The 26,464-nt window shown below is 48.0% G+C and overlaps 1 protein-coding gene across 4 annotated transcripts in view; it reads left to right on the top strand.

The window, feature by feature from the left end:
• The first annotated feature begins 98 nt into the window (after nucleotides 1-98).
• Per3 (period circadian regulator 3) overlaps nucleotides 99-26,464 on the top strand; it is a 37,330-nt gene continuing 10,964 nt past the window's right edge. For 2 of the 4 annotated variants that reach the window (XM_006239505.5, XM_006239504.5), the window contains exons 1-15: nucleotides 99-666; nucleotides 1,061-1,206; nucleotides 2,028-2,143; nucleotides 3,296-3,497; nucleotides 6,437-6,485; nucleotides 8,868-9,010; nucleotides 10,864-10,942; nucleotides 13,409-13,515; nucleotides 13,747-13,903; nucleotides 17,300-17,405; nucleotides 18,350-18,478; nucleotides 19,056-19,185; nucleotides 23,193-23,325; nucleotides 23,837-23,952; nucleotides 24,109-24,276. In XM_006239505.5, the coding sequence (XP_006239567.1) occupies nucleotides 542-666; nucleotides 1,061-1,206; nucleotides 2,028-2,143; nucleotides 3,296-3,497; nucleotides 6,437-6,485; nucleotides 8,868-9,010; nucleotides 10,864-10,942; nucleotides 13,409-13,515; nucleotides 13,747-13,903; nucleotides 17,300-17,405; nucleotides 18,350-18,478; nucleotides 19,056-19,185; nucleotides 23,193-23,325; nucleotides 23,837-23,952; nucleotides 24,109-24,276 (1,906 nt within the window). In that variant the 5' untranslated portion in view covers nucleotides 99-541. Of the gene's footprint in view, nucleotides 667-1,060; nucleotides 1,207-2,027; nucleotides 2,144-3,295; nucleotides 3,498-4,137; nucleotides 6,486-8,867; nucleotides 13,516-13,746; nucleotides 13,904-17,299; nucleotides 17,406-18,349; nucleotides 18,479-19,055; nucleotides 19,186-23,192; nucleotides 23,326-23,836; nucleotides 23,953-24,108; nucleotides 24,277-26,464 lie in introns of those variants that run through there. The other 2 variants (NM_023978.2, XM_063288459.1) reach the window with 2 other exon arrangements.

The raw sequence follows: 26,464 nt of genomic DNA, 5'->3' as shown, positions 1-26,464 counted from the left end.
GAGCTCGCATGGCCGGTAGCGGCGACCAATCGCGCAGGGAAGGGGGGAAGCCAGGTCCCTGGCGCGCAGGGGGGCGGGGCCGGCGGCTGCTCTGCACGCGGCTGGCCTCGAGACTCGGCTGCCCGCGGGTGGGCGAGGCTCGGCGGGGCGGCGGCGAGTGCTCGGCTGGCGGGACGCCTGCGAGCCCGCACGGCCCGGCGCTGCTGCCCCTGCCTTCCGCCCGGTCACCCCGGACGTTGCGCTCTGAGGTGTTTCTGGATGCTCGCCGGCTTCCCAGCACTGACCGTGGAAAAGTTGTTGCCGGCTGAACGCGCTCCCTGAGAGCCACACGGGTGGTCCGGCCAGCCGGCTTCCGGCGTCGAACTGTCGATGTAGCTCGTCACCCGAGCAGATTCTGTGGACATGCTGAGGAGAAAAGTGCCCCTCAGATGAGCGTGGTCGGCGACCAGTCTTTCCCGAAGGCGATGGCAGGGACCAAAACAAGCCTGTTTTGGTTTGTTGCTGCAAACTGAGAGAAGCAGGCTGAGGGCTGCCAGGCAGGATGGATCCCTGTGGAAACCCGGCAGTGCCTGGTGGCGACTGTCCCCAAACTAGGGGACCGGGGCTCCAAGGGTCGTCTGGCCAGGAGGGTCCTCTGCAGGGCATTTGCGTGGACAGCAGCCACAGGTGACGCTAGGACGCCTCCCCAGCACCCTCTGTGTTTATTGCCCTACCCTGGAGCGGGGAAAGCAGGATTTACAACTTTTTAATTGTAATTTTGACCCCGGGGGAGGTGTAGGCGGGAGGCGACCTGAGAGGGAACTTTCAGATAGTTTAGTGAGGATTGCTGGGAGGGGGAATGTTACTAAAGGACCAGAATACGGAAAGAAAGAGGAAAGTAGTTAAAGAATTGACGGAGTTAGGTCTGAAGGAAGAATGAAAGTGTAAAATGTACCCTACCTGGAAGAGAAAGGACATTAGACCTGTGACCTGGGCTAGTTGAGGCGCCCTGACATCCCTAAAAATCAGGTATTCCTGGAGTCTTCACCATTACCGTTTCTTGTTTGTTTTTTCTGTTTAGTGAACATGAAGACCGAAACAGAATGTCTGAAGAGCTTATAATGGTTGTCCAAGAAATGAAAAAGTATTTCCCAGCCGAGAGACACACTAAACCCAGCACCCTAGATGCCCTTAACTATGCCCTACGCTGTGTACATAGTGTGCAAGGTAAATGAGTTGTAGCCAGTAGGGTGGCGCTGGGCCCAGTACTCATGTACAGTGGGAGTCCTGAGGCGTGAGCTTTATTCATAGCCAAGATAAGCAAGTCTAACGCTGATGTAAGTGGTGCTTTAGGCTTTCCAAGTTTGAAAAGCCAGGAGAATGTTACTTGTCTGAGAGTTTAGTAGCTATGCAACATTGTGTCTGTCTGTTGCAAGAGTTAAGAGTTGAGCAGTTTAAGTAAACCTCAGAAGATTTTTGCAAGGAACTTTGCCTTCTATGGAGGCTACAAGAGCAGAAACATGTATTTTTTTTTTTTTATGTCATGCACACACTTGGGAAATACAGTTACAGTGTATTAAAAATTGACTAAATCAGCGCAAGGCCCTGGGTTCTGTCCCCAGCTCTGCAAAAAAGAAAGAAAAAAAATTGACTAAATCAAGGAACAAGTGTCTTTCCTTTCCGTGACATAAACTGCTTTGCTCAGCGTGTGGTAAGGAGGTAGTTTGTGAATTCTAGCGTTTCCTCCATTAAAAGAAATAATGTATGGATATCTGGACTCTGATTTTATTAACCAGCTTTAGAACTGGTTTAAATGGTTCTTGCTCCTTGTAACCTAGAACAGGCCGGATTCATAAAGCTCATATTCTTTAAGTTTGCATAACTATCCGTATTCTTGGTGCAAACAAAAAAAAGAATCATCTGGTTTTGAGGGAAACACACTTAAGGTCTCCTCATCCAAAGAAATACACCAACTTTATCGTGCTAAGAAATGACTTCTTAGATACCCTTGTCACCACACTGTCTGTTTATCTCCCTGTGTTTCTTAGCAAACAGTGAATTTTTCCAGAGTCTCAGTCCACGTGGAGCACGTCAGGCAGAAGCGACTGTATATAATCTCGAGGAGCTGACCTCTCTGGCTTCTGAACATACTTCCAAGAACACAGTAAGATTTCACGAGTTTTGCCTTCCCCACCAGGTGACACTTCCTAAGAATCTTTTCTGGGTGTTAAAATAGTCACTGGAAGCTTCACCTGAGGTTAAAAAAAAAAAAAAAAAAAAAAAAAAAGTGTCCCTGTCTGAAGGTTGACGCCTGTGCCGTGTCATAGTTTCCTGTGCTTAGCCGGCGGGTAATTTCCTCCCCTTAGCATTCCCTGTTCTCTCAAAGAGAAAGAAAAAAAGCAACAAGGAGAGCGTGGCAGAGGATTTCTCTGTATCTCCAAACCGTTCCTTTCTACGTACACCGTTCTTAGTTCCGACACCTCCTTCCTCAGGTTGTGACAACTGGATTTTGTAATACAGGTGAGTTGGGCTGTCATCTTTGCAGTGAGACCTTTGAAGAGAACTTCAGTGGTATACTTCTGTTTTTAATCTCTTCTTGCTGACAGAGTAGTTAAGCCTCGTCCTGTGTTGATGGCGGAGGTCCCTTCATTTGGCGTTGGGACTCCAGCATCGGCCTGACGATTTTTACAGTTCTACCACAGGAGTTGTGTAGTGTTACATAATAGAGCTTCTTCTGCTCACACGCACTGTGAAGTAGTAGGTGTGTCAACGGCAAGGTTTAAGGAAACGTTCACCCTCCAAAACCCTCAGAGTAAGCCAAGACTGGGAAACAGGTCCGTGCTTACAAGCACAATAACCGATTATAAAAGAAGCCAGCAGCTAATGGAACAGATCTGAGATGCAGTTCTTACTTAATGGGGTCTGTCCCGGACAGCTTTGTGGAGGAGGAGAGCCTGAGCGTGATCCCGAAGCACGGAATTTGCATTGCTGGCAAGAGGAGCGTCCCTCCCGGTGGAGAGCAGTTTTCAGAAAGTGTGTGCACTGTATATATTTAGTCTGTGTGGAAGCTGGCGTGGGCTGACTGGCATAGAGATTAGTTTCAGGAGGCATGGTACAGTTTTTATAATTGTTGTTAAGAAGCACGCTGGAAAAAATATTTAGGAAGCTTTTCTTTTTCTTTACAAGGGGTGAGTGCGTGCGTGCATGTTGTGGGCGTGGTGTATGCCTCATACTGTGGTAGAGACGCAGAAGAAACTGACTTAGCAGAGGCGTTGTTTGTAAGTTCCTCAGTGTCTGTTTTCAATGTCTCCCGTAGGATACCTTCGTGGCAGTGTTTTCGTTTCTGTCTGGAAGGCTGGTGCACATTTCTGAACAGGCTGCTTGGATCCTGAATTCTAAGAAAGGTTTCCTCAAGAGCTTGCACTTCGTCGACCTGCTTGCCCCTCGGGACGTGAGGGTGTTCTACGCTCACACCGCTCCAACTCAACTCCCTTTCTGGAACACCTGGACCCAAAGAGGTATGGGGCCAATGTCAGGTTGAGTGGCTTGCGCCAAGATCAGGTTGTTCTCACAGAAGTAGAACAGACATTCACATGTTATTTTCACCATACAGCCCATGTCATTTCCCTCGTTCTTTTTATTTAGTTTATGTAGTTATTTATTTTATTTTTGTTTTGTTTTGTTTTGAGACAAGGTTTTCTGTGTAACCAAGGCTGACCTAGAAGTTGCTTCATAGACTAGGCTGGTCTCAAACTCTGAGATCCGCCCCTCTCTGCCTGAGTGTGGAGTCAAAACATGTGCCACAGCTATAGACCTAACTCTTTTTGAAAAGAGTGCAGCAAAATGGGGTTTTTACCATTCAGTAACGTAACAGACCAATGCATTTTTTCTTATTTGGTGAGATTCCACATATTTTCTATGAAACATAGCTTCGATCGGTACAGGCTCTCTTCCCTCCGAATTAAAAGGACATACTTTCTGTGTTGACTCCATGACGTCTTTGTGTGGTAGATGGGACTTTAGAGGTAAGATTCTGAGAGCTCCAATTCCGTTTTTCTGGCCCCGAAAAGTTCGCGGGTTCCATAACTTGGTTGCCTTGTAAAATGCTTGTTTACTTGAACGGATCTGCATGGCCACAGTTTTCTCGGTGGCATTCTGTTCGTGTGATTTTCTTTTTCGCTCATTGTTCCATACATTCTTTGTGAGTCGTCTCCTAAAGAGCTCAGTGTACATAAACCATGGGCATTGGCCTTTTCTTTTATTTCAGTTACTTTTCTCTACTGTTTGTTTGTTACGTGTAACCCAGGCTACCCTCCAACTTGTCTTAGAGCCAAAATGGCTTCCAACTGTGATCTCCCTGCCTCTACCTCCTGAGGGTTGGGATTACAGCCATATACCACCAAGCCACCGTCAGCAGTGCTGGGATCGAACCTAGGATCTCATGAGGCTAGGCAAGCGTTCTGCTGACTGAACTACGTGCCCAGGACCACTTTAACTGCTTTAAAAGATTGTCTATGTGTGGGTGCTTTGCCTGCATAAATGTCTGTGCGCCACATGGGTTTCAGTGCCCGTGGAGGCCATAAAAGGGCATTAGACGCACCCTAGAACTAGACTTATAGATGGTTGTTAACATGTGGGTTCAGGGGATTGAATCTGGGCCCTCTAGAAGAATAGCTAGTTTTCTTTACCACTGAGTCTTCTCCCTAGCTCTCCTTTTATTGTGTTAAAAGTAGAGAACAGGTGAGCACAGCCGCTCGTCCCGAACTCTGGAGGATGAGGCAGGATGGGACTTCAAGGCCATTGTCATCCACATAGGGAAACCCCCAAGAAAGTGTAGCACCAATTTTGCCATCTCTGATCGTGTTTACGTTCAGGGATTAGCGGCATGGAGCCTGCTTACATCCTTATGAAACAGACTGCTGCTTCATGATCTCTCAGCCGCTGCGTTTCTGAGTTTCACCATCAGGTACTCAGCCCGGTCAAGTATATCTACTTTTGTCTAACTGTAACCTCTAACCTCTCTCCTTTCCCATCTTAAACATCCTGGTACTGTGTATCTTCCTTTCCTAAAGGCACATTCTCAACCTTCAGTTAGTTGTCTGTTTGTTTTTCGGCTTCCATTAATCACCCGTTCTAAGGACATTCCGTGATAACGTGGGGCCAGGAGCTGTTTTGGATGCTGGGATGCTAGATGTGTTTGTCTCTCTCGTCGTTTCTTTGGTTTGTTTTTTCTTCACAGTTCTTGCATCTTTAGCCTCTTTGCTCTCTGCTGGTTAATCACTGCGTGATATCTTCATCCCATCTAAAACTTTAATATATGCTGAAGTGGTCACTTCTGCCCCTCAGACACGATATGCCTCTAGTTTACCTCAGATACCGCACTTCTGCTGTGTCCATCTCAGGTTCAAGCTTCAATGGAGGACAGTTAATGAGCTCCAGGCCCGTTTTAGGCTGTAACCGCTCGCTCCCCTGCTTCAGTGTCTTCCTGTGAGCTTCCGGGACCTGAGAGGACACAGGATGCTCTTTACTCCGCAGTCCATTTGGTCATGTTTTAGAACATGTCTCCGCCTAATGTCGGTTGTATAGACCTCCCGGGAGGATCTGATGGTTCGGAAGAACTCACACCTTCACAGCTTTTTGGGCACCTTATGGGCCTGTGTCCTCTGAGATCAGAGTCCGGCTCATGGTTCTGCAGTGACTTGTGGTGAACATGGAAACCTGAAGTAATCTGTAAGTGGTGTGAGCAGGAGGCAGTTTTCTGATTCTTCGTATGATCCTTAGATGTGCAGGGACACAGCCCTGTTTGGTATTTCCGGCCTGTGTGATTCTCACTGGTTATATTACTATCGATGTGTGTGTTTGAACAGTTTTCCATAGTTCAGTAGCTTAGGTCTTTTCAGTGAAACATTTGGGCAAAGATTCTGCCCAAATTCCTCATCTGACTCTAAAAGGCTTTTACCTTTGGGTTGTCACTTCATATTTAAGAGAGGCTGGTGAAAAACCACTGTCCTGAGGGAGAGAAGACAATGAGGCCACTGAGGATTGGTCTAGCCCTCTGGAGATGACTTTAGAGGTGCCTGAGGGTCATAGAGGATCATACATGGAACCTAGAGCACAGCTGGCAGAAGGTCAGAACTACAGTGGAGAAGAACATTCCCATCTACACGTCAGAGTACTGAGATTCGAGAATACTCGTATTTCCCCAACTATTACAGTGGACCAGATCCAGAGGCCCCAAGTCATTGTCATCAGGTGATCACAGTGACATTAGAATAGCACAGGTGCTTAGCCCTGAGTGAGGGAAAGGCTGCAGACAAATGAAGGAAAGGCCAGTGGGACTCTCGCAGGCAGGAGAACAGCTCTCAGGAGCACTTGGGCATCAGTGTGGTAGGACAGGACCGATTCACTGAGGAGCTGCCCCGGAAGGGACAGAGCGATCACGTCTCTCTCTTTCTAGCCTCGCAGTATGAATGCGCACCAGTGAAGCCCTTTTTCTGCAGAATCTGGTAAGTGAACCACGCCGGGGCTCGGTGGTGGCTCAGTCTCTGACTTCTGCTCAGCCCTTACCGTGATTCCTTTGTATTCAGCTAGGTTCTGTTTTAGATACATCAACGACAACAACCCGAGTGTTGCTAGGTGAATTTGTGAATTTAGAAGAAAAATAAGAACGCCCAGATATAATTGCCGGCCCTATGCCGTCAGAGCCCATGGTTTGAATGAAGTAAACTGTAAAACGGCCATGCTTCAGGGCCCATTTTGCTTGCATTTTGCTTTTCAGTGCAGTCATAGTTAAAATTAATTTATAAAATTTCCTCACACCTACCCCTCCGTTTTTAGAATTTTTAATAGCAGGGCCTAAAAAGGGAAGAAAATCAGCCACACTTTAACAGGAATTGACTCTTGTGGATAGTTCTCACCTCTGAGCTTAACTACTGCAGTGTTGCTTTCAAAGGAAAAAGAAAAACTTTTTTGTTGTTGTTGAGAGTTGGTCTCTCTGTTTAGTCCTGGAATGCACTATGCAGATCAGCCTGGCCTCAAACTTACAGAGATCTTCCTGCCTAGGCTTCCCCAGGGCTGGAGTTAAAGGTGTGTGCCACCATTCCAGGCAAGAAAAACCATTTTGAACGTGTCACAGTTACTACCCGTGTGGAAGTCAGTAATTACTCCAAAGGAGTGAAGCCGATAGGATTTGAATGCATAGGAGGTGGGAGGGGCCTGCGCGCTCTGCTGAGTCATTCACAAGAAAGGAGAGAGTGAGGTGTGCCTTTGTACCGGAACCTGGCTGGAACTGAAGGGAAGGGAGAGGGCCTGCGGCGAGGGGGAAACCACAGGGGACTTCACTTTCAGAAACAAGTGTTTTGTTGAGATTGATCATCTTCAAATCCTTCCCTTAGGACTTTCTAACTTAACAAAAGCAGAGAAAATAGTATTACAGACCAGTATGCGCTGATGGGCCCACTAAAAACCGTGGCCAACCTGGTGCCATCTCTATAGCGCCTCCATTTCTTCCCCGTCTGCTTTAATCTCCGATGTCAAACATTCCCTCCGTTAGTACTTTGGAATATGCCTCTAAAAGACAAAGTTGCCGTTCACTTTTATAATGACGAAGTTGCCCACCTTTGACCAGGAGGGTGTCTGCAGACAGAGCTAGGGGGGCTTCATTTATTAAGGCATATTTTGCGTTGGAAGGGACTGTGGGCTGCTGTATGGAGAGAGATGCTGAGAAAGACCAGCTCAGCCAGAGCATTGACCAGCCTGGGCTGTAAGGTCAGGCCGAGGGGCTGGTGGAAGAAAGCTATCTGGATGCTTTTCTGGGGTTTAATGGGTTAGAACCGGGGGATGGCACAAAAAGGAGTAAGGGATGGCAGGCAGGCAGTAGGAATCTTGGGTGCAGATAGTTGAGGCCTGGGAGCACAGAGCAAAAGCACCTTCTTGGAAAGGTGCTTAGTTGTGTCAGGGCTAATCTGAGGTCTACACTGAGACTGTATGACAGTCTATTCTAGTTAGACATACAGGTCTAGGGCAAATGTCTACAAACGACGCTTAGCCCTTGGCCCTAAAGAAGTTCTTACAGCAGTCAGAGGGAAGCTAGACAGATAAAGCATGAACTCTTGTCTGGTTAGAGGAAGGCCCTCATCCAAATGACTGAAGTAGGAAACAGGCTTATAGGAGTGAGGGGAGCTGCCACACTCCCCAATGGCTCTGGAGCTTGGGAGTGGGGGGTCACTAATCTAGATTACATTAGGAGAGAGGCTTGGCTGCAGACAAACAGGAAAGGGGTTCACACACTTGGAACTCTATAGGATGGTGGCATTTCCCCCTAGCAACAGAGTAGCCACATTTTTGCTGGTCCTTAGAGCCGTCCTTGGTGAGAACTGAGAAGAGGTCAGGCTCTGCTGCAGAGGCCAGGTGGGGCAGCTGGGTTCTAACGCCCCCCTTTCCCAGCCGGGACACTTTGCAGGACAGAGCTTACCTTCAGGCGGAACCTGCAGCAGCCAAGGAAGTAGCTGAAGAAGCCTTGAGACTGTCAGTTCTTTAAAAGGGGAGGAGGGGTAGCTTAGAGTTTGGGCATGGGACCCCATTTTGTATTTAGTAGTGCTTATGTGCCTCACAGCAGAAGGGTAAAGCAGGGCAGAGTCATGAGCCAGTCACGGGGTGACCGACAGTGAAGTAAACAGCTCCCCATAAACCTCTTACACAGTGGAGAGTGGGTGTGTGTCACAGCCAAGGGGGCCTGATAATCCAGCCAACCTTCCTTTGGGGAAGCAGACGTCTCTAAATGTTAGATTCGGGCCTCTCCGCCTTGGGAATTACTGTGGAGTATTTGCCAGCCTGTCCGCAGTGAGCTGTGTATCCAGACGAGCTCTAATCTCCTTCGATCTCTTCAGTGGCGGTGGAGACAGGGAGCAGAAGAGACATTACTCCCCATTCCGGATCCTCCCCTACTTGGTTCATGTACACAGCCCTGCCCAGCCAGAGCCAGAGCCTTGCTGTCTAACACTGGTTGAAAAGATTCACTCTGGTTATGAAGGTAAGTCAGTAAGTACGCCCTGCTCTCTCTCAGCAAGATGCAGAATGCCACTGTTCAGACAGCAGTGTGGGGACAGCAGCTTCTGTGGTTCTGGGACAGAAGACTGCTTCAGTTTCCAATTTGGGTCATAAGCCCTGGAAGCACTTGTAGCTGGTGTTTGCTGACCTGTCTTCCGGTGCTGTTATCACTGCCACAGTGTGGCCTCCTAGGCTGTGCCTCACACTCGGATAGACACATAGTCTTTGTCCCTTCTCTGTTGGTGACCTGTTCTATGGCCTTTTATCTGTCATGTATGAAATAGTAGCACTAAAATCATTACATGAAAAGGCCACAAGAACGGTCGAGTTTGCCAGGTAGCACATGTTCTAGGGACTGAGGCATGTGTGCCCTGCACTACTTAACAAGTTCAAGGCCGGCCTGGCCTGCATAGTGACTACCTGTCTCAGCCAACCATAACCAGAGGTAAAGCACAGTGGTGGAATGCTTGTCTTGCTGTGTAACCACAAGGCCCTGGATTGTTTGATCCTCAGCAGTTGATAGAGAGGGGAGATGTCATATTATAGAAATGTTTGGAAACTTCCAGAAGTTTCAGTATGCATATTTAATAGACAGAAATACATTTATAAAAGCAGCTTCCGTTTAATAACTAAAATCACAGTTGGTTCTTACGATACCTGATACATGCTCTCTCCTACAAATTAGCACCTTGTTCAAAAGTCACAGGAGAAACAGGGCCATGGTGAAAGTTAGTTCAGAGGCACAATGATCAAAAAAAAAAAAATTCATTCCATTTAAAAAAAAAAAAAAAAAGGACAAGGAGATAAATAGCTCCTCAGTTAAGAACTCCGACCATAGGGGCTGGGGATTTAGCTCAGTGGTAGAGCGCTTACCTAGGAAGCGCAAGGCCCTGGGTTCGGTCCCCAGCTCCGAAAAAAAGAACCAAAAAAAAAAAAAAAGAACTCCGACCACTTCCAGTGGACGTGGGTTCAGTTCTCAGCACCCACATGGTAGCTCACATCCGTCTGTAACTCTAGTCTAGGGTAGCTCCTATGCACATAACAATACTTTTAAGGAGAAGAAAGAACCCTGAAGCCACATGCCAAACCATGGTTCTCAACCTGTGGGCCGTGACCCCTCTGAGGTTTAGCTGTGAGTTCAGGGGTTGCTTATCAGACTTCCTGCATATCAGATACTCACGTACTGTTCACAACAGTATCAAAATTAGTCATGAAGTAGCAGTAAAAGTAACTCTATGGTTGGGGTCAGCACAGCATGAGGAACTGTATTTACGGGTCTCAGAATTGTGGTATGTTAAACGATAAGAGAAACCCCAGCACTACCATAACCGACCTGGGAGGAAGCAAGGTAGCCGCAGACAGCTGAAAAGCGTGCGTGCCCCGTGACCCTGAGTACCTCCAAGCAGGGCTTTGACGCATTCACTTAAGGTGTCTCGCAGCTGAAGTCATGCTCAGGTAACTGAGGTAAGCCACGCTCTCGGATTGTTGCCTGCATTTCCCCTGCACGGTTAGAGCAGAGCTCACCTGACGTGGTTTCCCTCCCTCCAGCTCTAGCTGTTAGCATTTAGGATGAAGGCGCTGGCTGCTTAGGACGCAACAAACTTTCTGTAATTAGAATTAACCATGATGCGGTCATTGTATTCTGACCTCATCTAAATCAAGTTAGGGATGAAACGGTTTGTTGTGCTGTTGCATGGACTCCAGACCTGTCAGACCTCTGACTTGGATTTCTGCCATCTCATGCAGGTTTTTTCTCCTTGTATGTTAAGTAGCTGGTGGGGTAGATGACTAATTGGCCGTTTGACCCTTAATCAATCTTTTTTCCTTTTTCAATAGCTCCTCGAATCCCTGTAGATAAAAGAGTTTTTACCACAACACACACGCCGGGATGTGTGTTTCTTGAAGTAGATGAAAGGTAAACACTTTTTCGAGCCTAAAAGAAATTTGTTTCTGAAGACGAACCAAGGTACTAGAGGTCCGAGGTGTGCTTTGCGTGCTGTCGTGTATCCTGTGACAGCCTGTTCCGTCACCTGCATGGTTCCTGCTGGTCACAGTCCAGCTTAAATTGAGCCCTCTTAAGTAAATCTATCTTCAAGTTAACGTTTGTTTGTTTATGTGTGTGTTTGCCATGCGCATCTGGAGGTCAAGGGTCACCTTTCTGGCCTTGGGTCTCAGATCCAGCAGGCTTGGTGGCAAGTATTTTTACCTGTTAAGTCCTCTCACTGCCCCAGTTGGCTGAATTTTAGTGCAAACACCTTGCATATTGTATTTGTAAAAGCGAATTCCAAGCTATCTTACATGAGCCACAGGTGGCAGGAGAATCATTGTTCTTATTTTGCATAAACCAAGGGCCAGTTCACCAAAAACATCTGACCATATTCAACTTAGGACCAGGACTCAGTCTTTTTTGGGGGAGGGAGGGGTTATTGAGATGGTTTCTCTGTGTAGCCCTGCCTGGCCTCCAACTCAGAGATCTGCCTGCCTCCGCCTCCCTAGTGCTGGGACTAAAGGCATGCGCCACTGTGCCTGGCTAAGACTCAAATCTCTTAGCATTTACTTTAGTGGTGTTTCCATGTGACAAATGTTGTTTAAATCAATTCATGCTAACTATTGTAATTAGTTGGAAAAGGAAAAAAGAGAACATAAGTTTAGAAAAAAAAAAGGCTAGCTTTGTTTAAAGAATTTTTCTCCATTTTGAACTTATGTTACCTTTCTTTTTTAGGGCAATTTTAAAATGATTTTTGTTATTTTTTAAACATAGAACAGATGGTACGTATTGCTGTTTTTTCAGTATTTTTTAGAAAAAAAATATTTATGTGTCTGGCTGCTTTGTCAGAGCGTATCGTATATCTGTGCCCCATATGGAGAACCTCTAAAGAGGCCAGAAGAGAGCCTCAGATGACGGTCTCGAGCCACCACGTGGGTTCTGCAAACCTACCTCAGGTCCCCTGGGAGAGCTGGAGCACTCTCGACTGCCGAGCCATTCTCCAGCTCTTGTTCTTCAGTATTTTTGTCTGGATAAAGCAAACATTCCTACACATTAGTGTATGAGACACACACACACACACACACACACATTTATTTTAGAATTCTAGTCTTGAAGTTGGAAAATCTGAGAAATCGAACTGAGCCATGCATTAGTGTAAAGGGAACCCAGACACTGTTAATGGAGCCTGGTTTGTCTAAGTCACCCTTACAAGACTTCCTAACCCTGAGCACACTTCTGTGACTCCTTTTGATACTGTGTACCACTTTTGACATTACAATGTATCCGATTATTAATGACGTTTATGACGTTTTTTGTTCATCAGCCTTTGTTACTGTCATAAAGCACTAGAATGGCCAACTTGTCAGGAGGAAGGAAAGGTTTATTCACTACCCAGTTCAGTCCACAATCACATGGCTGGCTTATTGCTTTAAGGCCTCTGTGGGATAGGACATGACTGTGGTGGTGGCATAGCTCCCCACACAGACAGTGAAGGAAATCTACTTCATGGAACCAGGAAGCAGCAGGAAGTCAGCCTAACTGTAGGAACCACGGAGGAGGGCTGGCTCACTCCATGACTTGCCCGCTGCCTTTTTGCTAGCCTTCTTACACAGCCTGGGGTGTCCAGGAAGTGACACTGCCCACTGTGGACTGGGTCTCTGACATGTCCACAGACTAATGTGATGGTGACATTAACACAGTTGAAACTTTCTTCAGGTGATGAAGTTGACAGCTAATGTCAACTCAGACAGGGCCCGAGGGGTTATCCCAGTGACCTAACTTCTTCCCACCAGGCTTTGCCTCCTGAAGGTCTCGCCACCTCCTAGGATTGTCATGGGCCGGGGACCAGGCTTTCTGTGTACTAACTCTTGGGGGTATTCAAGGCCCACCAGTGCTGCATAAACTCATACACATGCACACATTCATACAACAACCCCTTCCTCACTAACACCTTCTGCATTACCATATGACAACGTGGTGAAGAGCACACATGCTGAGAGTATCTGCGGGTGATCTGGAGTTTCTGACTCCTGAGTTCACAGTGAGCCTGCAAGCCTGTTTTAGTGTACGAGGTGCTTTTGGTACAATGTGGCAGAAGGCCATGGACATAGCTCGTGTTTGTTCCCCATAAACAGGCACTTAGGGCTTTGCCTCATTGGATGCATTAAGGGGCATCTTTTCATTAGTGTTCTTCCTGTGTAGAGCTGACAGAGAGGCTAGGGTTTGATGGTGATGTTTTGTTTTGCAGAGTGGGAGACAGAATCCTTACATATGCTAAGCATAGTCTACCACTGAGCCATGTGGCCAGCCAGGGTATGTGTTTCTAAGTATGTAAAAACTGCTTAATTACCTGCCCCATATAACACGCTTCCTGTGTGTGTGCCTGTGCCCCAGAGCAGTGCCTTTGCTGGGTTTCCTACCTCAGGATCTGATTGGAACGTCGATCTTAACGTACTTGCACCCAGAAGATCGGCCTCTGATGGTTGCAGTACACCAAAAAGGTGGGGCCCGCTCCTGTATGGAAGTTGTTATCTGCCACTGATTGGTTGTAACTTTTCAGTTCATTTCTGCTTAGAGTTTAGCCTTCACCCAAATCAGAAATGCGTTGAAACCGCTAAAATCATTGTTTTCCTGTTTTAAACTGCTAAAGAAAATCCCAAGCAGATAGCATGTGGGGACACTTAAAATCCTATCTGTGTTGAGTTTGGTTTTAATCCTGTTGCTTTGTATAGTTTTAAAGTACGTGGGCCACCCTCCATTTGAACACTCACCCATAAGATTCTGCACGCAGAATGGAGATTATGTCATTCTGGATTCCAGCTGGTCCAGCTTTGTGAACCCCTGGAGCCGGAAGGTCTCCTTCATCATTGGTCGACATAAAGTCCGAACGTAAGTTCATCAGTTGCTGCTCTGGGGTACAGGGGTGAGTAGGGCAGATGTTGCTTGTCATGGGAAGATTGACATGATTGGGTGTGTTACATGAAATAAATATGAACACACACACACACACACACACACACACACACACACAGATACAAAGGCACCCACACTGGCGCCGGCTAATTTCTAGTACCAAGGTTTCCCTGCCACTAGGGTCTCCCCATGGGAGCTGCCCAACCTGCCATTCTCCTGTGGTGGATCCTGCTCACATTCCCAGCCACCTGCCCCCTGTGGTTAGCTGTCACAAATCCCTGTAAAACCTGGTAAAAATCAAAACTCTAGAGGCTTGTAATTTATCGTCAGATTTATATCTAAATTCTCACCCCACAGAATGTCCACACAATGAACTCAGAGCCAACTGATACTGATATAAACCGCCCACCTAGATAAGACAAATTGTCCTGTAATTATCTGTCCCTTATAAGACATTCATAGCTACCTGTGACTATTTAAAGCCATACACAATCTGGATCATCTTTCTCGTCCTCCTTCCTTCCTTCCTTCCTTCCTCTTTCTGTCTCTATGTCCCTGTCTTGAAAATTCTCCTCCCACCTTCCTTTTCCATGGCCCCATCACAGGATCTCGCCTTATCTTTCACCTGCCTTCCCCTGTGCGCAGACAGCAGCCTGCAGGTATAAAAGTTCAGGAGTTCTCTAGCTTCCTTCATGGCACTACCAGCACTCTGCGGTCTTCTGACAGTAATTGCAGTCTTGGGGCAGGGTTTCAGCTTTTAGATCACTGTGGCTGCACTGTAGATCTGAGCAGATCTACTCCAGATCTAGGGGCTCCATCGCCCTTTTCTGGCCTGTGCAGGTGCCCCGCGTGCGGGTGGTGCCCAGATACACACCGGGCAGAACACCATAGCGTAAGAAAAAAACCTAAACTAATATTCACGTGAATTTTATATATATATATAAGTGTTATGCTTACGTGTATGTATGATGACTGTGTACCTGGGGCACTGGAGACCAGAAGGGGGCACTGGGTCCCCTGGAGCTGGGGCTACAGCTCTGGTAAGCAGCTGTGTGAGTGCTGGGAACCAAACCCGGATCCTCTTCAAGGGTAGAAAGTGTTCTTAACCGTGGAGCCATCTCTTGGACCACTGGCTTTGCTGTTTCTTGGCTCCTTCTTCCACCCAGCCTAGGGCTGGGCAAACAGACTCCCATTGGACCACACCACTCAGCCTCACACCGAGTGTCAGGGACAATGTCCTGGACCACACCACCCAACCTCACACCAAGTGTCAGGGACAATGTCCTGGACCACACCACCCAGCCTCACACCGAGTGTCAGGGACAATGTCCTGGACCACACCACCCAGCCTCACACTGAGTGTCAGGGACAATGCCTACATCATAAGACTTTATGAGGTGATATGTCTGTCTCAGTATTCTTCATTGGTACCCAGACTGGTCCCTTCCTCTCCCCTTAATAACCAGGAGACCTGGGAAAGGTCCCATGGAGGGATAATCCCATTGGATAGATAATACTGTAAAGCAGTTGGAACAATGGCTACACAAGTTAGGGCAGTGGTTGTCAACCTCCCTAATCTCTTTAGTAAACTGCCTCATGTTGTGGCAACCCCAACCATACAGTTATTTTCATTGCTACTTCATAACTGTAATTTTGATACTGTTATGAATCATAATATGAATATTTTTGGCAATAGAGGTTTGCCAATGGGGTCACAACCCTCTGGTTGAGAACTACTGTTTTAAGGCTTCTTAAAGATGTTCTTTTCTTTCTTTGTTTTTAAAGATCTACTTATTTAATATATATAAGTACACTGTAGCTGTCTTCAGACACACCAGAAGAGGGCATCAGATCCCATTACAGATGGTTGTGAGCACCATGTGGTTGCGGGGAATCGAACTCAGGACCTCTGGAAGAGCAGTCAGTGCTCTTAACCCCTGAGCCGTCTCTCCAGCCCTTGCTTTTTCATTTATTGAGTGAGGTATTGTGTAAGGGGAACAAGCAAACGTGTAACGTAGCATTCACATGTGGAGGTCAGAGGGCGCCTTGGGTGGAACATCCTCTCACCAGGGCTCTTGGATCAAATCCTGGTTATCAGGTTTGCACAACAAACAGTGCTGCGCGCTGAGCCACCTCTGAGCATTTTAAATCCTCTGAATCGAATGACAGGTAAAGTAGCGTTGGGAAGGCCTCCTTTTCACCACCTCAGGTGCCGTAGAGTCGTCTTCATCAGGTAGCGCCAGTGATTAGCAGCTTTAACCTTTATTTACTTATTTTTGATTTTTTTTTTTTGAACCAGGATCTCCCTGGGTAGCCCTGGCTATCCTAGAGCCCCCTGCATAGGCTAAGCTGGCCTCATGCTCACAGAGATCTCCTGCTCTGCCTCCTGAATAATGGAATTAAAGACATGCTACCGGGGCTGGGGATTTAGCTCAGTGGTAGAGCGCTTACCTAGGAAGCGCAAGGCCCTGGGTTCGATCCCCAGCTCCGAAAAAAATAACCAAAAAAAAAAAAAAAAAAAAAAAGACATGCTACCATGCCCATTAAGCTTTAAGTTTTATTCTTACGAGTTTTTAAATCCTGTGTAGCTGTGTACATCTGCACGTGGTTGTGTGCAGGCGCCCTCAGAGGCCAGAGGCATCAGATCCCCTAGGAGCAGGTGATGTACATGGTTCTGAGCCACCTGACATGGGTGGCGGGAATCAGACTCAGGTCCTCTGGAAGGACAGCACGCACTAACCACTGAGCGTCTCCAGCCCAGCTGTAACTGCCCAGCAGCTTCAGAATCTTAAAATCCCTACAGAGGTTTACTCAGTCAGACTTTGAAACCAGTCCTTACTGAAGCTCTTGAGGGTAGAAGAAGTAGCTAACTAGACAATATGTACGTAGTTCTGAAATGGTTCGTAAGATCAGTGCTGTGGGGAAATGAAAGCTGTGCCAGGTGCGTGTGATCAAGCCGGAGGCAGAGCTAGGAGGCTAGCCTGGGCTACTGAAGCAACACTTTGTCTCACAAAACCAAGGGCTGGGGATGTAGTTTAGTCGTGGAGTGTTTTCCTAGCATGTTCAAGACCCTGTGTCCTATCCCCGGCACCATGTGGGTTAGGGGCTGTTGTATCTTTTTTTTTTCTTTTTTATTTTTTTTTTTCTGGACCGAACCCAGGGCCTTGCGCTTGCTTAGCTCTACCACTGAACTAAATCCCCAACCCCCTGTTATATCTTTTTAACTCCATACCCATACCTTCTGTATTTAGAGTCAAGGAGTTCTTTCATCGAGACTAATAACTAATTCCTTAAGCAGTCCCAGCAAGTGTTCTCGTCTCTGTTTCAAGTGAACCCAGTTCCTGATGTGTGGCCTCCCCTGGTGTTTTATAGGAGCCCGTTAAATGAAGATGTTTTTGCCACCAGAATAAAAAAGGCAACCAGTCATGACGAAGACATAACAGAATTACAAGAACAAATTCACAGACTTCTCTTGCAGGTAAAGTGAGAAGTGTTTAAAAAGACATCATTCCCAAAGTTGTGCTTTATGTTGGCTCAGTCTTGGTGACGTCACTCTGCGAGCGTGCACTGGGAGGAGAGAGGAGTCTCTTCCTCCACCTCCCAGACGTTAGTGCTTTCCTCCTCCTTCTGTGGATTAAGTCCCGCTTGGGTTTTCCCTTACTCTGGGTGAGGTGTGCAGAACATTTGGGCTGTGCTGGATTTGACACAGCAAACCGAGCTGCACTGCAGGAGAGACCTGTGCTCTCTGGATGAGAGAAGCCTTTTCCTGTTTCAGATGCCAACAGCGTACTCAGCTCCTGAGTTTGGGCTTCAGTGTTCTTATTTATTTATTTATTTATTTATTTATTTATTTATTTAGATGATTTAGGTTTTACAGTTAGAAGAGTGTTATGCTTGGTCTCAGTATCTCTTGGCATTGTAAGGGAAGTGGGAAAGTGACCTGTTGAAGAGAACAGCCAATGAGGGGCTGTGTAGGTAAAACAAGCTGACCGTCCACAGTGCGTGAGGCCAGCCGTCTTCCAAAATGCCTTTCAGAAAGTCTCTAGGGTTCATGAAGTGTCTGAGGTTTTATAAAAGCCATCTTTTTATTTCAAGTGTTCTGTCTAGTCTTAAAGAACTAAAGTTTATTTTATTTCATTAAATTATTTATGATTTTAGAAAAGTTATTGAAGTGCTGTATTATGGCATCTAAAAAAACCTGTTGCTGTAATTCCCACCGAAACTAAAAAGTTAGGCTCTGCCCCGAGAACAGGAAAGCACTGGGAAATGGCTTACACCAGCAGCCGGCTAGCAGCATCAGCCTCCCTACACCCGCTGTAGCGTTGAGGGTGCTCTTAGCTTTGTGATGATCGTAGACTAGAAGCTGAGGTGAATGTCGTCACCACGTGCACAGCAGTAACTGAACTGGTCCCTTCCTCCTAGCCGGTTCATGCCAGTGCTTCCAGTGGCTACGGGAGCCTGGGCAGCAGTGGCTCGCAGGAGCAGCACATCAGCGTCACCTCTTCCAGTGAGTCAAGCGGACACTGTGTGGAGGAAGCCCAGCAGGAGCAGGTGCGTGGCAGTGGGAGCCTTGTGCAGGTGCCGTTCTCTGTACCGTGCCAGTGGCGGCCCGGCGCCTGGTGACACCTTAGGATTTGTTTGTCATTTACAAATTTCATTTTACTTCAGAAAATAGTTTGAATGGAATAGATAAACATCTAAAAAGAAAGTCTGGCCTAGGCTTGGTCGCACACTTAAAATTTCAGCAGTCAGTATAAGAGTCTGGGACCAGCTGGGCTCCATGGTAAGAACCCTGTCTTTAAAAGAGAGAGAGAAAACTCACCTTTACAGGGAGACTCTTAGAATCATTGTTGCTTTTCTGAGAGTGGCGGGTGTACCACGGACAGATAGATGAAGTACAGTTTGATTGGCATCAGTGTATCACGGCACAGGAAGAATTAGAATTAGAGTGAGGAGTGCTTTTAGTCATGTCTCAGGGGGCCCAGGGTTTGGCATGTATTGTTTGTGTGGTTTTTAGCACGTGTGCGCACGCATGCGCGCGCACACACACACACACACACACACACACACACACACACACACACACGTCTACATTGTTAACCCTTACATTATCATTCTTTCCCCCAAGATGACCCTGCAGCAGGTCTATGCCAGTGTAAACAAAATTAAGAATGTGGGCCAACAGCTCTACATCGAGTCGATGGCCAGATCGTCGGTGAAGCCAGTGATGGAGACGTGCACGGAACCGCAGGGTAGTGGTGAGTCGTCAGAGTGGCCTTGGCTGCTCTCCTACCTATCTCTTCACAGAGAGCAATACGTTTGCAAGCTGAGCAGACAGACTGAGGCCTGAGCTCTTTCCAGCTTGCTGATTACGCAAGAAACAGTAGCAGTCTTGATAACAGCAAGATGGCCGCTGCAGAGTAACACTGGCAAGCTAAATGGTTTAGCTCAGTACACTTGAATAAAGAAGAAACTATTTTGACAACATCAGATTCTTAGTTTGTTTCCTTTCTGAGATTTCCAGGTGTACTAACCCCTGCAATCAGGAGGCACAGGCTAACCTGGTCTTCCTAGTGAATTCCAGGACAGCCAGGGCTCCAAAATGAGACCCTGTCTTCCCTACAATTTTTTTCAAAAAAAAAAAAAAAAAAAAGAAGGTGTTTATTCTCATAATACAGAAAGGGCGATGTCCAGGGTCAAGGTTGGAAAAGGACAGTAGTCAGTGAGAACCGACTCTGCTTCCAAGAATGAGCTTGAATCCCCACATCCTCCAGAGGAAAAGCTCTCCTGGTATGACAGAAGGGCAGACAGCAAAAAGAACTCAGCTGGTTCCCTCCCTTAGCATGTGTTTTTGAGATGGAGCCTTGCGGTGTCACTCGGTTATCTCAAACTCCTGAGGTAAAATGATCCTTCTGTAACAGCCTCCGACATGCTAGGACTAAATGCATGTCACCACACCCACCTGGTTCTCTAAGGTCACTTCACAAAGGGATACAAGAGTGCTTCCATTTTCTGCTCAGGAATAAATAAAAAGCATCAGCCCACAGCAAATCCACAGCCTTTCTCCACCCAGTTGGAGTCCTGCAGCACCAGAAAGCACAGCTAGAATCCAAGGAAAGACTCGGGCTTAGGCAACGCTGGGCTGCCGCGCACTGCTTACTGAGCCAGATACCTTGCAAGAGACAAATCCTGGCTCAGGTAAATGCACAGGGATAACGAGAGTGGAGCAGACACTCAAACGACTCTCAAAACAGCCAGAATTTGGCTAGAGGAATTTGGGAGCTGAAGCATCCATGAAACCATATCCACAGACTGCAAACCTCTGTCAGTCCAAACCCAGCCTGGGCAGGGAAACAGCTCTTCAGTCCCCACTGTTCTGCACAGGTTCACACTTTATGGAAGGACAAGAGACAAAGTGGGCACTCAAAGAAGACTCAAAACACTGCAGCAGAAGTGCCCGACAGGTAAAGTAAGTAGAAATGGCACATCGCGGGGCCAGCTCTGAGGAGGAGCCGAGCAGAAGGGCCTGCTGGCAGGCCAGAGATACTGTGTGTCCTCACCGAATTCCCAGTGATTCACAAGCGTCCACCTCAGTCTAAGAGACTAACGTTACTGTGTACGTTAGATCAGAATGAGAAATGGTTGCCACCGACACCCCAGAAGGAAGACTCAGTAAGCTCCCAGATGGATTGCTTCAGATCCCACTGAGATCTCAGGCGGAAACAGACAGTGCCAGTCCAGGGGTCATATCAAACCATCTAACACGGGATTGACCGGGATCCTAGGAGAGGTGTTTGAAGACAGAAAGTCAAGATCTTATTGATATTCAAAGAACATCAGCCTGCATGGCAGCAGGACAGGCGGACAGGTAAGATGGAATAGTGCATTGTCAGCAACCACGCACAAGACAGGAAACGGCACCTTCCCACGAAAGATGGTCAGATCTGCACCGGGGGGAATCCTTCAGAACCAGATGTCTCAATCAACTGAGAATTAGACGGCGCACTTTTCTACCAAATGCCAGGGAATTTCTTTTTTCTAACTATTTTAATATGTGTGCATGCATGCACACTTACGCGCACATGAGTGTGGATACCCTGGGCAGAGAGATGCCGTACATCCCGTGTGGGACGGAGCGGAACAGAGAGGTTGCGTCTCACTGCTTACAGTAGTGCAGTTTGACAGGAACTGTACATCTGCTTAACCGTTTCCACTTGACAAGTGACCGTGTGACTTTGGGTAAGGGAAACCACGGTGCTGGTGGTAAAGCCCGGCGGAGGAGGTAAAGGCTCTGCGCTCAGTCCTGCTCTCCAGAAAACTGAAACGTCATCCACTGAACGCACAGGAAGCAAACCTAGCCACCCGTGATAGCGACACACACTGAGGTTGAAAGCGGGGAGGAGCTGCCTACGAAGGGGTAGCTGGGAGAGCGCGTGCATTTGCCAAGAGCCATAAACATTAATCCCATCTCGGAGCATACAGAGAACCCCAGGCCACTTGCAGATAAATCTGCCAAGCAGGAACATCAGAGCCATGCCCAGGGAGGTGAGCTTACTTACATAGCTTCAGAGAAGAAAACCATATTTCAGCTAGATGCCAAGTAGAGAATACTGAAGTGCCCAAAAGCCATACCCAGGCTGGCAGGTTTATCAGCGGCGGAACTCTCAAGTCACTTTGTGTGTACGCCACGGCTGAACAAACTGCAGATGCTCTAGTAAGCTAACAAGGCTTCCTACCACTGTAGAAGTTTTAAGTAATCAGGAGGAAGTCTCGACTAGATTGTCCTAGACAAGGGTAGAAGCATGTGGAGGAACTGAGTGAGTCATTCAGCTGGATAGGTGGATGGACAGATGGACAAGGGTTAGCAAACAGACCTGTATAGTCATTTCTGACCACTGAGAAAACTTATAAGCATAGACACACGCCTAACACCAAGATCTTGGTTGCTGGGTCTGTGTTTTTGAAGAGAAGGAATTAGGGCCAGAGAGTTAAGACAGTCAAGAGACAGACAGACAGACAGACAGACATCAGAAGGGCACAGGGTGGCTTGGAAGAGCTACAAGTAGCTCAGGCTAGGACAATTTGAGTAACAAAACTCACCATGATAGTGTTGGTTTATAACCCACCAAATTAAGTGACCTGTGTCTGTACTGAGCGATGACTGGAAGAATGAGTCAAGGCAGGGACCAGGTTACAGCGGAGTTAAGATCGGACCACCAGATTCACTGAACTCCCAGGCAGGATCCTGAGATAAAAGCTACGGTTAGTGATAACACAGTAAAAATGCAAGCAAAGTATTCATTTCAGTGAAAAGCCGTCCTCCACTGTGAATTTTATGGTTCACCACATCATTGTGGACTTAGTGGAAGTTCCTCGGAGGGGCATGGGGAGCAAACGCTCCTACCATCCCTGTAGACTTGAGAGGAGGCTATCTGAAGTCATGTTAAGATAGGCTCTCCAGGCCAGCTAGAAGTGCCTGTCACTAAGAACAGAAGCAGCTGAGGCCACAAGTCTGTCAGTCATGTGACAGAATTGCTCACTCCCCCGGAACCCTGCCGTTCTTGCTAGCCAGAGCCCAGCTTCTGGCGCTGCCAGGTTCCCTGTCTCCTTTCCTGGGCTCTGTCTTCTCTATAGGAGCTTCAGGTTCTCCAGCGCTCAAGCCTGGAGGCTTTCCCTTCTCTCCATGCCCCTGCCAAATTCAAATAGGTATAGCATCATTTTATCATCCCTTGGTTGTGGGGGACAGCAGGATCACAGCCATCAGTCACCATCGTGGCTTGGTGTGGGCAATGCTGTGTTGTGTGCTGCACCCTGCAATACATGAGATATGTGTGATACCAGATATTCCGGTCTCCGTGCCCACTGACCAACTCTGCAGGGTTCAGGTCCAGTAGACAGGTGGTGCACAAGGGGAGGGACTCGTGGCATTTAGGTGTCTTAACCAGTTGTAACAAGTAGTATTAGCCTGACATTGGGCGTCCCCCACCAACTGCTCATCCGAGAGTCGCCCTGGTAATCCTTGCCCGAGATACATGCTTCACTCATTTTTACAAATATCAGCGTAGTCATTGTGTGCAGCTTGCTTTCATGCCTTATTCACTTTACTGATATGTTTGTGTCGGTCATTTAGATCTGAGCTCACGTTTAATGATATCAAATAGACTACGTGGTACTGTATAAATGTGTTATGAGCCTACTACGATTTGCCGAATATTTTCTCACTGCATGCTAGACTTTAATTGCATCTCCTTCCATTTTCTTTCAGATGAGCAGAAGGACTTTTCTTCCTCTCAGACACTGAAAAATAAAAGCACAGATACCGGCTCTGGAGGCGATCTGCGGCCAGAGCAGCATAGCTCGTCCTATCAGCAGATGAACTGCATCGACAGTGTCATCAGGTGAGAAGTGCAAGTCTCAGCGATGTCACCCTTGGGCAGAAGCCTAGGGAGTCAGTGTGGAGCCACAGAGCCCTCTCAGAGACGTCTGTGTTGGTTTCATACTGTGAAACGCAGACACATATCCATGTGATCGGTTGCTGCATGTGGAGCTCTTAGAGCTGCTGGGGACAGTGGTACTGAGTCCTCTGTGTTAGCCTGTTACACAGTTCACAGTTTGATGACCATAATGGAGGACACAGAAAATATGATGCTGTGTCTCTTGTGGGAAAGCGCTGTAGACAGTGCACACCTATGCTGGTCAGAGTTAAACGGTGTGAGATGTGAAGGCCAGTTAAAGAACGTTGTGGAATAGATACTCTAAGCCAGTAACCCAGGCTGGGATGCTGAGGACTGACCTCATCCACGAAGAAAGGCCCAAGTCCCCCATGCCTCAGTGGCACAAACAAAGCACAGAAGTGGGCGTGGCCTGGTGCAGCCAATAAGAAGACTCAGCCCTCTTCTGTCGTTGTAGGTACCTGACAAGCTACAGTTTCCCAGCCTTGAAAAGAAAGTGCATCTCCTGCACAAACACGTCTTCATCCTCAGAGGAAGCCAAGCCAAACCCAGAGGCAGACGGCAGCCTGCGAGGTAGCGGGAGTTGAGTGCTCTGGGGTGGATGATGCCATTGGAATCATGAGTCCTGGTGTCTTCCCTTCGGTGGCTAATGACTTAAATGGTCAGTCACTGACTCCGTAAGCTTCTGCTTAGTATTCTTCACCATCAGTTTGTCACCTCTGTCACCAGACACCGAACAGCTCCTGGACATTCCAGAACAGGAAACAACCGCACCATCCGCAGACGCCGAGGGAGGTGTTGCACGGACCCTGTCCACTGCCGCACTGAGCATGGCGTCTGGCGTAAGCCAGTGCAGCTGCAGCAGCACCACGGACCACGTCCCCCCCCTACAGTCAGGTACCGCTTGAGGAGGAAAGAAACCATTACTACAGTGTCTGCGTCATAACCACTTTCCCTGTCTTTCAGTTAAGCTAATTAAGAAATGCCACCATGTCTGTATGTGCTACAGGCTGTCAGCATGTCTGTATTGAGCATGTTATTTGTTAATAGATCAGTTGATCACGTGGAGCTCTTAGAGCTGCTGGGGACTGGGGTGCTGAGGGCCTCTGTTCACCGTTATGACTGCACTTCCCTGGGGACCGCATCGGGTTGCGTGTGGCTGTTGGTGTGTCTGTTTGGGGATTGTGTTTATGTGTATGGATGCTTTGCCTGCATGTATGTATGTGCATCATGTGTGCCCGTTGGCCACAGAGGCCAGAAGAGGGTGCCACATCCCCTGGAACTAGAGTAGGTGTGAGCCTCCCTGTGGGTGCCGGGAACCAAACCTGGGTCCTCTGCCAGAGCAGCAAGTGTCTTAACCTCTGCGGTCCTCGCAGCCCCATTCACTGATGTTCTAGAAAGGTGCCTCTCACATGCTGGATGTGTACTGGCAACTTGATGAGTCACATGTGTGTTCTCATTTTCGTGTTGACTTTCTCGGCAGCACACCCGTCCTTCACAGCATTCTTACTTACTCAGTAAGTTACCCTGACCTTGACTGTCGGACTTTTTCACTGCCTCATGCTCTTTGACTCTGGGTTTTCACGGGGACTTGGTAGGTGAGATGGTGACACATCTCTGAAGTTGGGAGTCAGGAATGTCCCTGGCCTACTTTGGTCCTCTTCACTGGTGTATCGGATAATGGGGGTTGACTTGTGTAGTCGCTGTGGGAGCTCTGTTCTTCACTCTGCGAGCTGTGCTGGCTCCTTTTCTCATTGCAGTGACAGAATTCCTGATTACCACAACCTGAGGGGCATGGGGTGTTTTTAGCTTATGATTTGAGGGTGCAGACCAGCTGCCTTGCCTCTTCAGACACCTCCCCAACGAGATGCCCCACCCACTCACACACACCCCAGTGCCCAATCAGACACCTCCCCAACGAGATGCCCCACCCACTCACACACACCCCAGTGCCCAATCAGACACCTCCCCGAGATGCCCCACCCATTCACACACACCCCAGTGCCCAATCAGACACCTCCCCGAGATGCCCCACCCATTCACACACACCCCAGTGCCCAATCAGACACCTCCCCAACGAGATGCCCCACCCACTCACACACACCCCAGTGCCCAATCAGACACCTCCCCAATGAGATGCCCCACCCACTCACACACACCCCAGTGCCCAATCAGACACCTCCCCAACGAGATGCCCCACCCATTCACACACACCCCAGTGCCCAATCAGACACCTACCCAACGAGATGCCCCACCCACTCACACACACCCCAGTGCCCAGACACCTCCCCAACGAGATGCCCCACCCACTCACACACACCCCAGTGCCCAAACAGCATGGATTTGCTCCTGTCCTGAAGCCTAGCTCAGTTCTAATAACGGTTTTAACCAATGAGAGCACACTCCGCTCTCACAGCTGTCTCCATGCCCTGCATCTCAGAGGGCTACTGGGAGGAGTCCTGTCAGCGAAGACTGATCTGGCCAGCTGGACTGTTTAGTCTTCACGAGTCTTTGCTCTCGGGAAAGCTTACTACCCCCCTTCCCAGCCTTACCCTGGGAGGAACTCCAGCTCACAGAGATGACCACAGGGCAGCCCTGCCCCCTTCATTACGTACAGGGACAGCCAAGGCCTCAACTCAAGAAGCAACTTTCCCTCGCTCGCCCGCTGGGTTGCCTGTGAGTGGTAAGCAGGTCCTCAGCAGTTTCCATTGTAGGACCAGGAACTAATTAAGATGCAGTGCAAGACACAGAGATTGACTCAGCCGGGCCATAGCAACCACACGGCTGCTACTGGAATCCCTGCCTCAACCACAGGAAGGCCCGCCAGCGCTTGCCTTTTTCTCTCAATGTGTATATAGCATGTGTGTATGCTTCTGCACTGTTCATGTGTGTGTGTGTGTGTGTGTGTGTGTGTGTGAGAGAGAGAGAGAGAGAGAGAGAGAGAGAGAGAGAACATGTATAGAGATCAGAGGACAAGTTTTTGGGGTCAGGTCTTTCCTGTTACATGGATTCCTGAGATCCAATTCAAGTCACCAGACTTGCATGACAGGCACCTTTACCTGCTGAGCCATCCTGCCTGCCAGAG

Source organism: Rattus norvegicus, chromosome 5, assembly GCF_036323735.1.
Source record: "Rattus norvegicus strain BN/NHsdMcwi chromosome 5, GRCr8, whole genome shotgun sequence".
Taxonomy (NCBI): Eukaryota; Metazoa; Chordata; class Mammalia; order Rodentia; family Muridae; genus Rattus; species Rattus norvegicus.
Note: the sequence above shows the minus strand (reverse complement) of the source record. Positions and strands in the feature narration are given on the sequence as shown.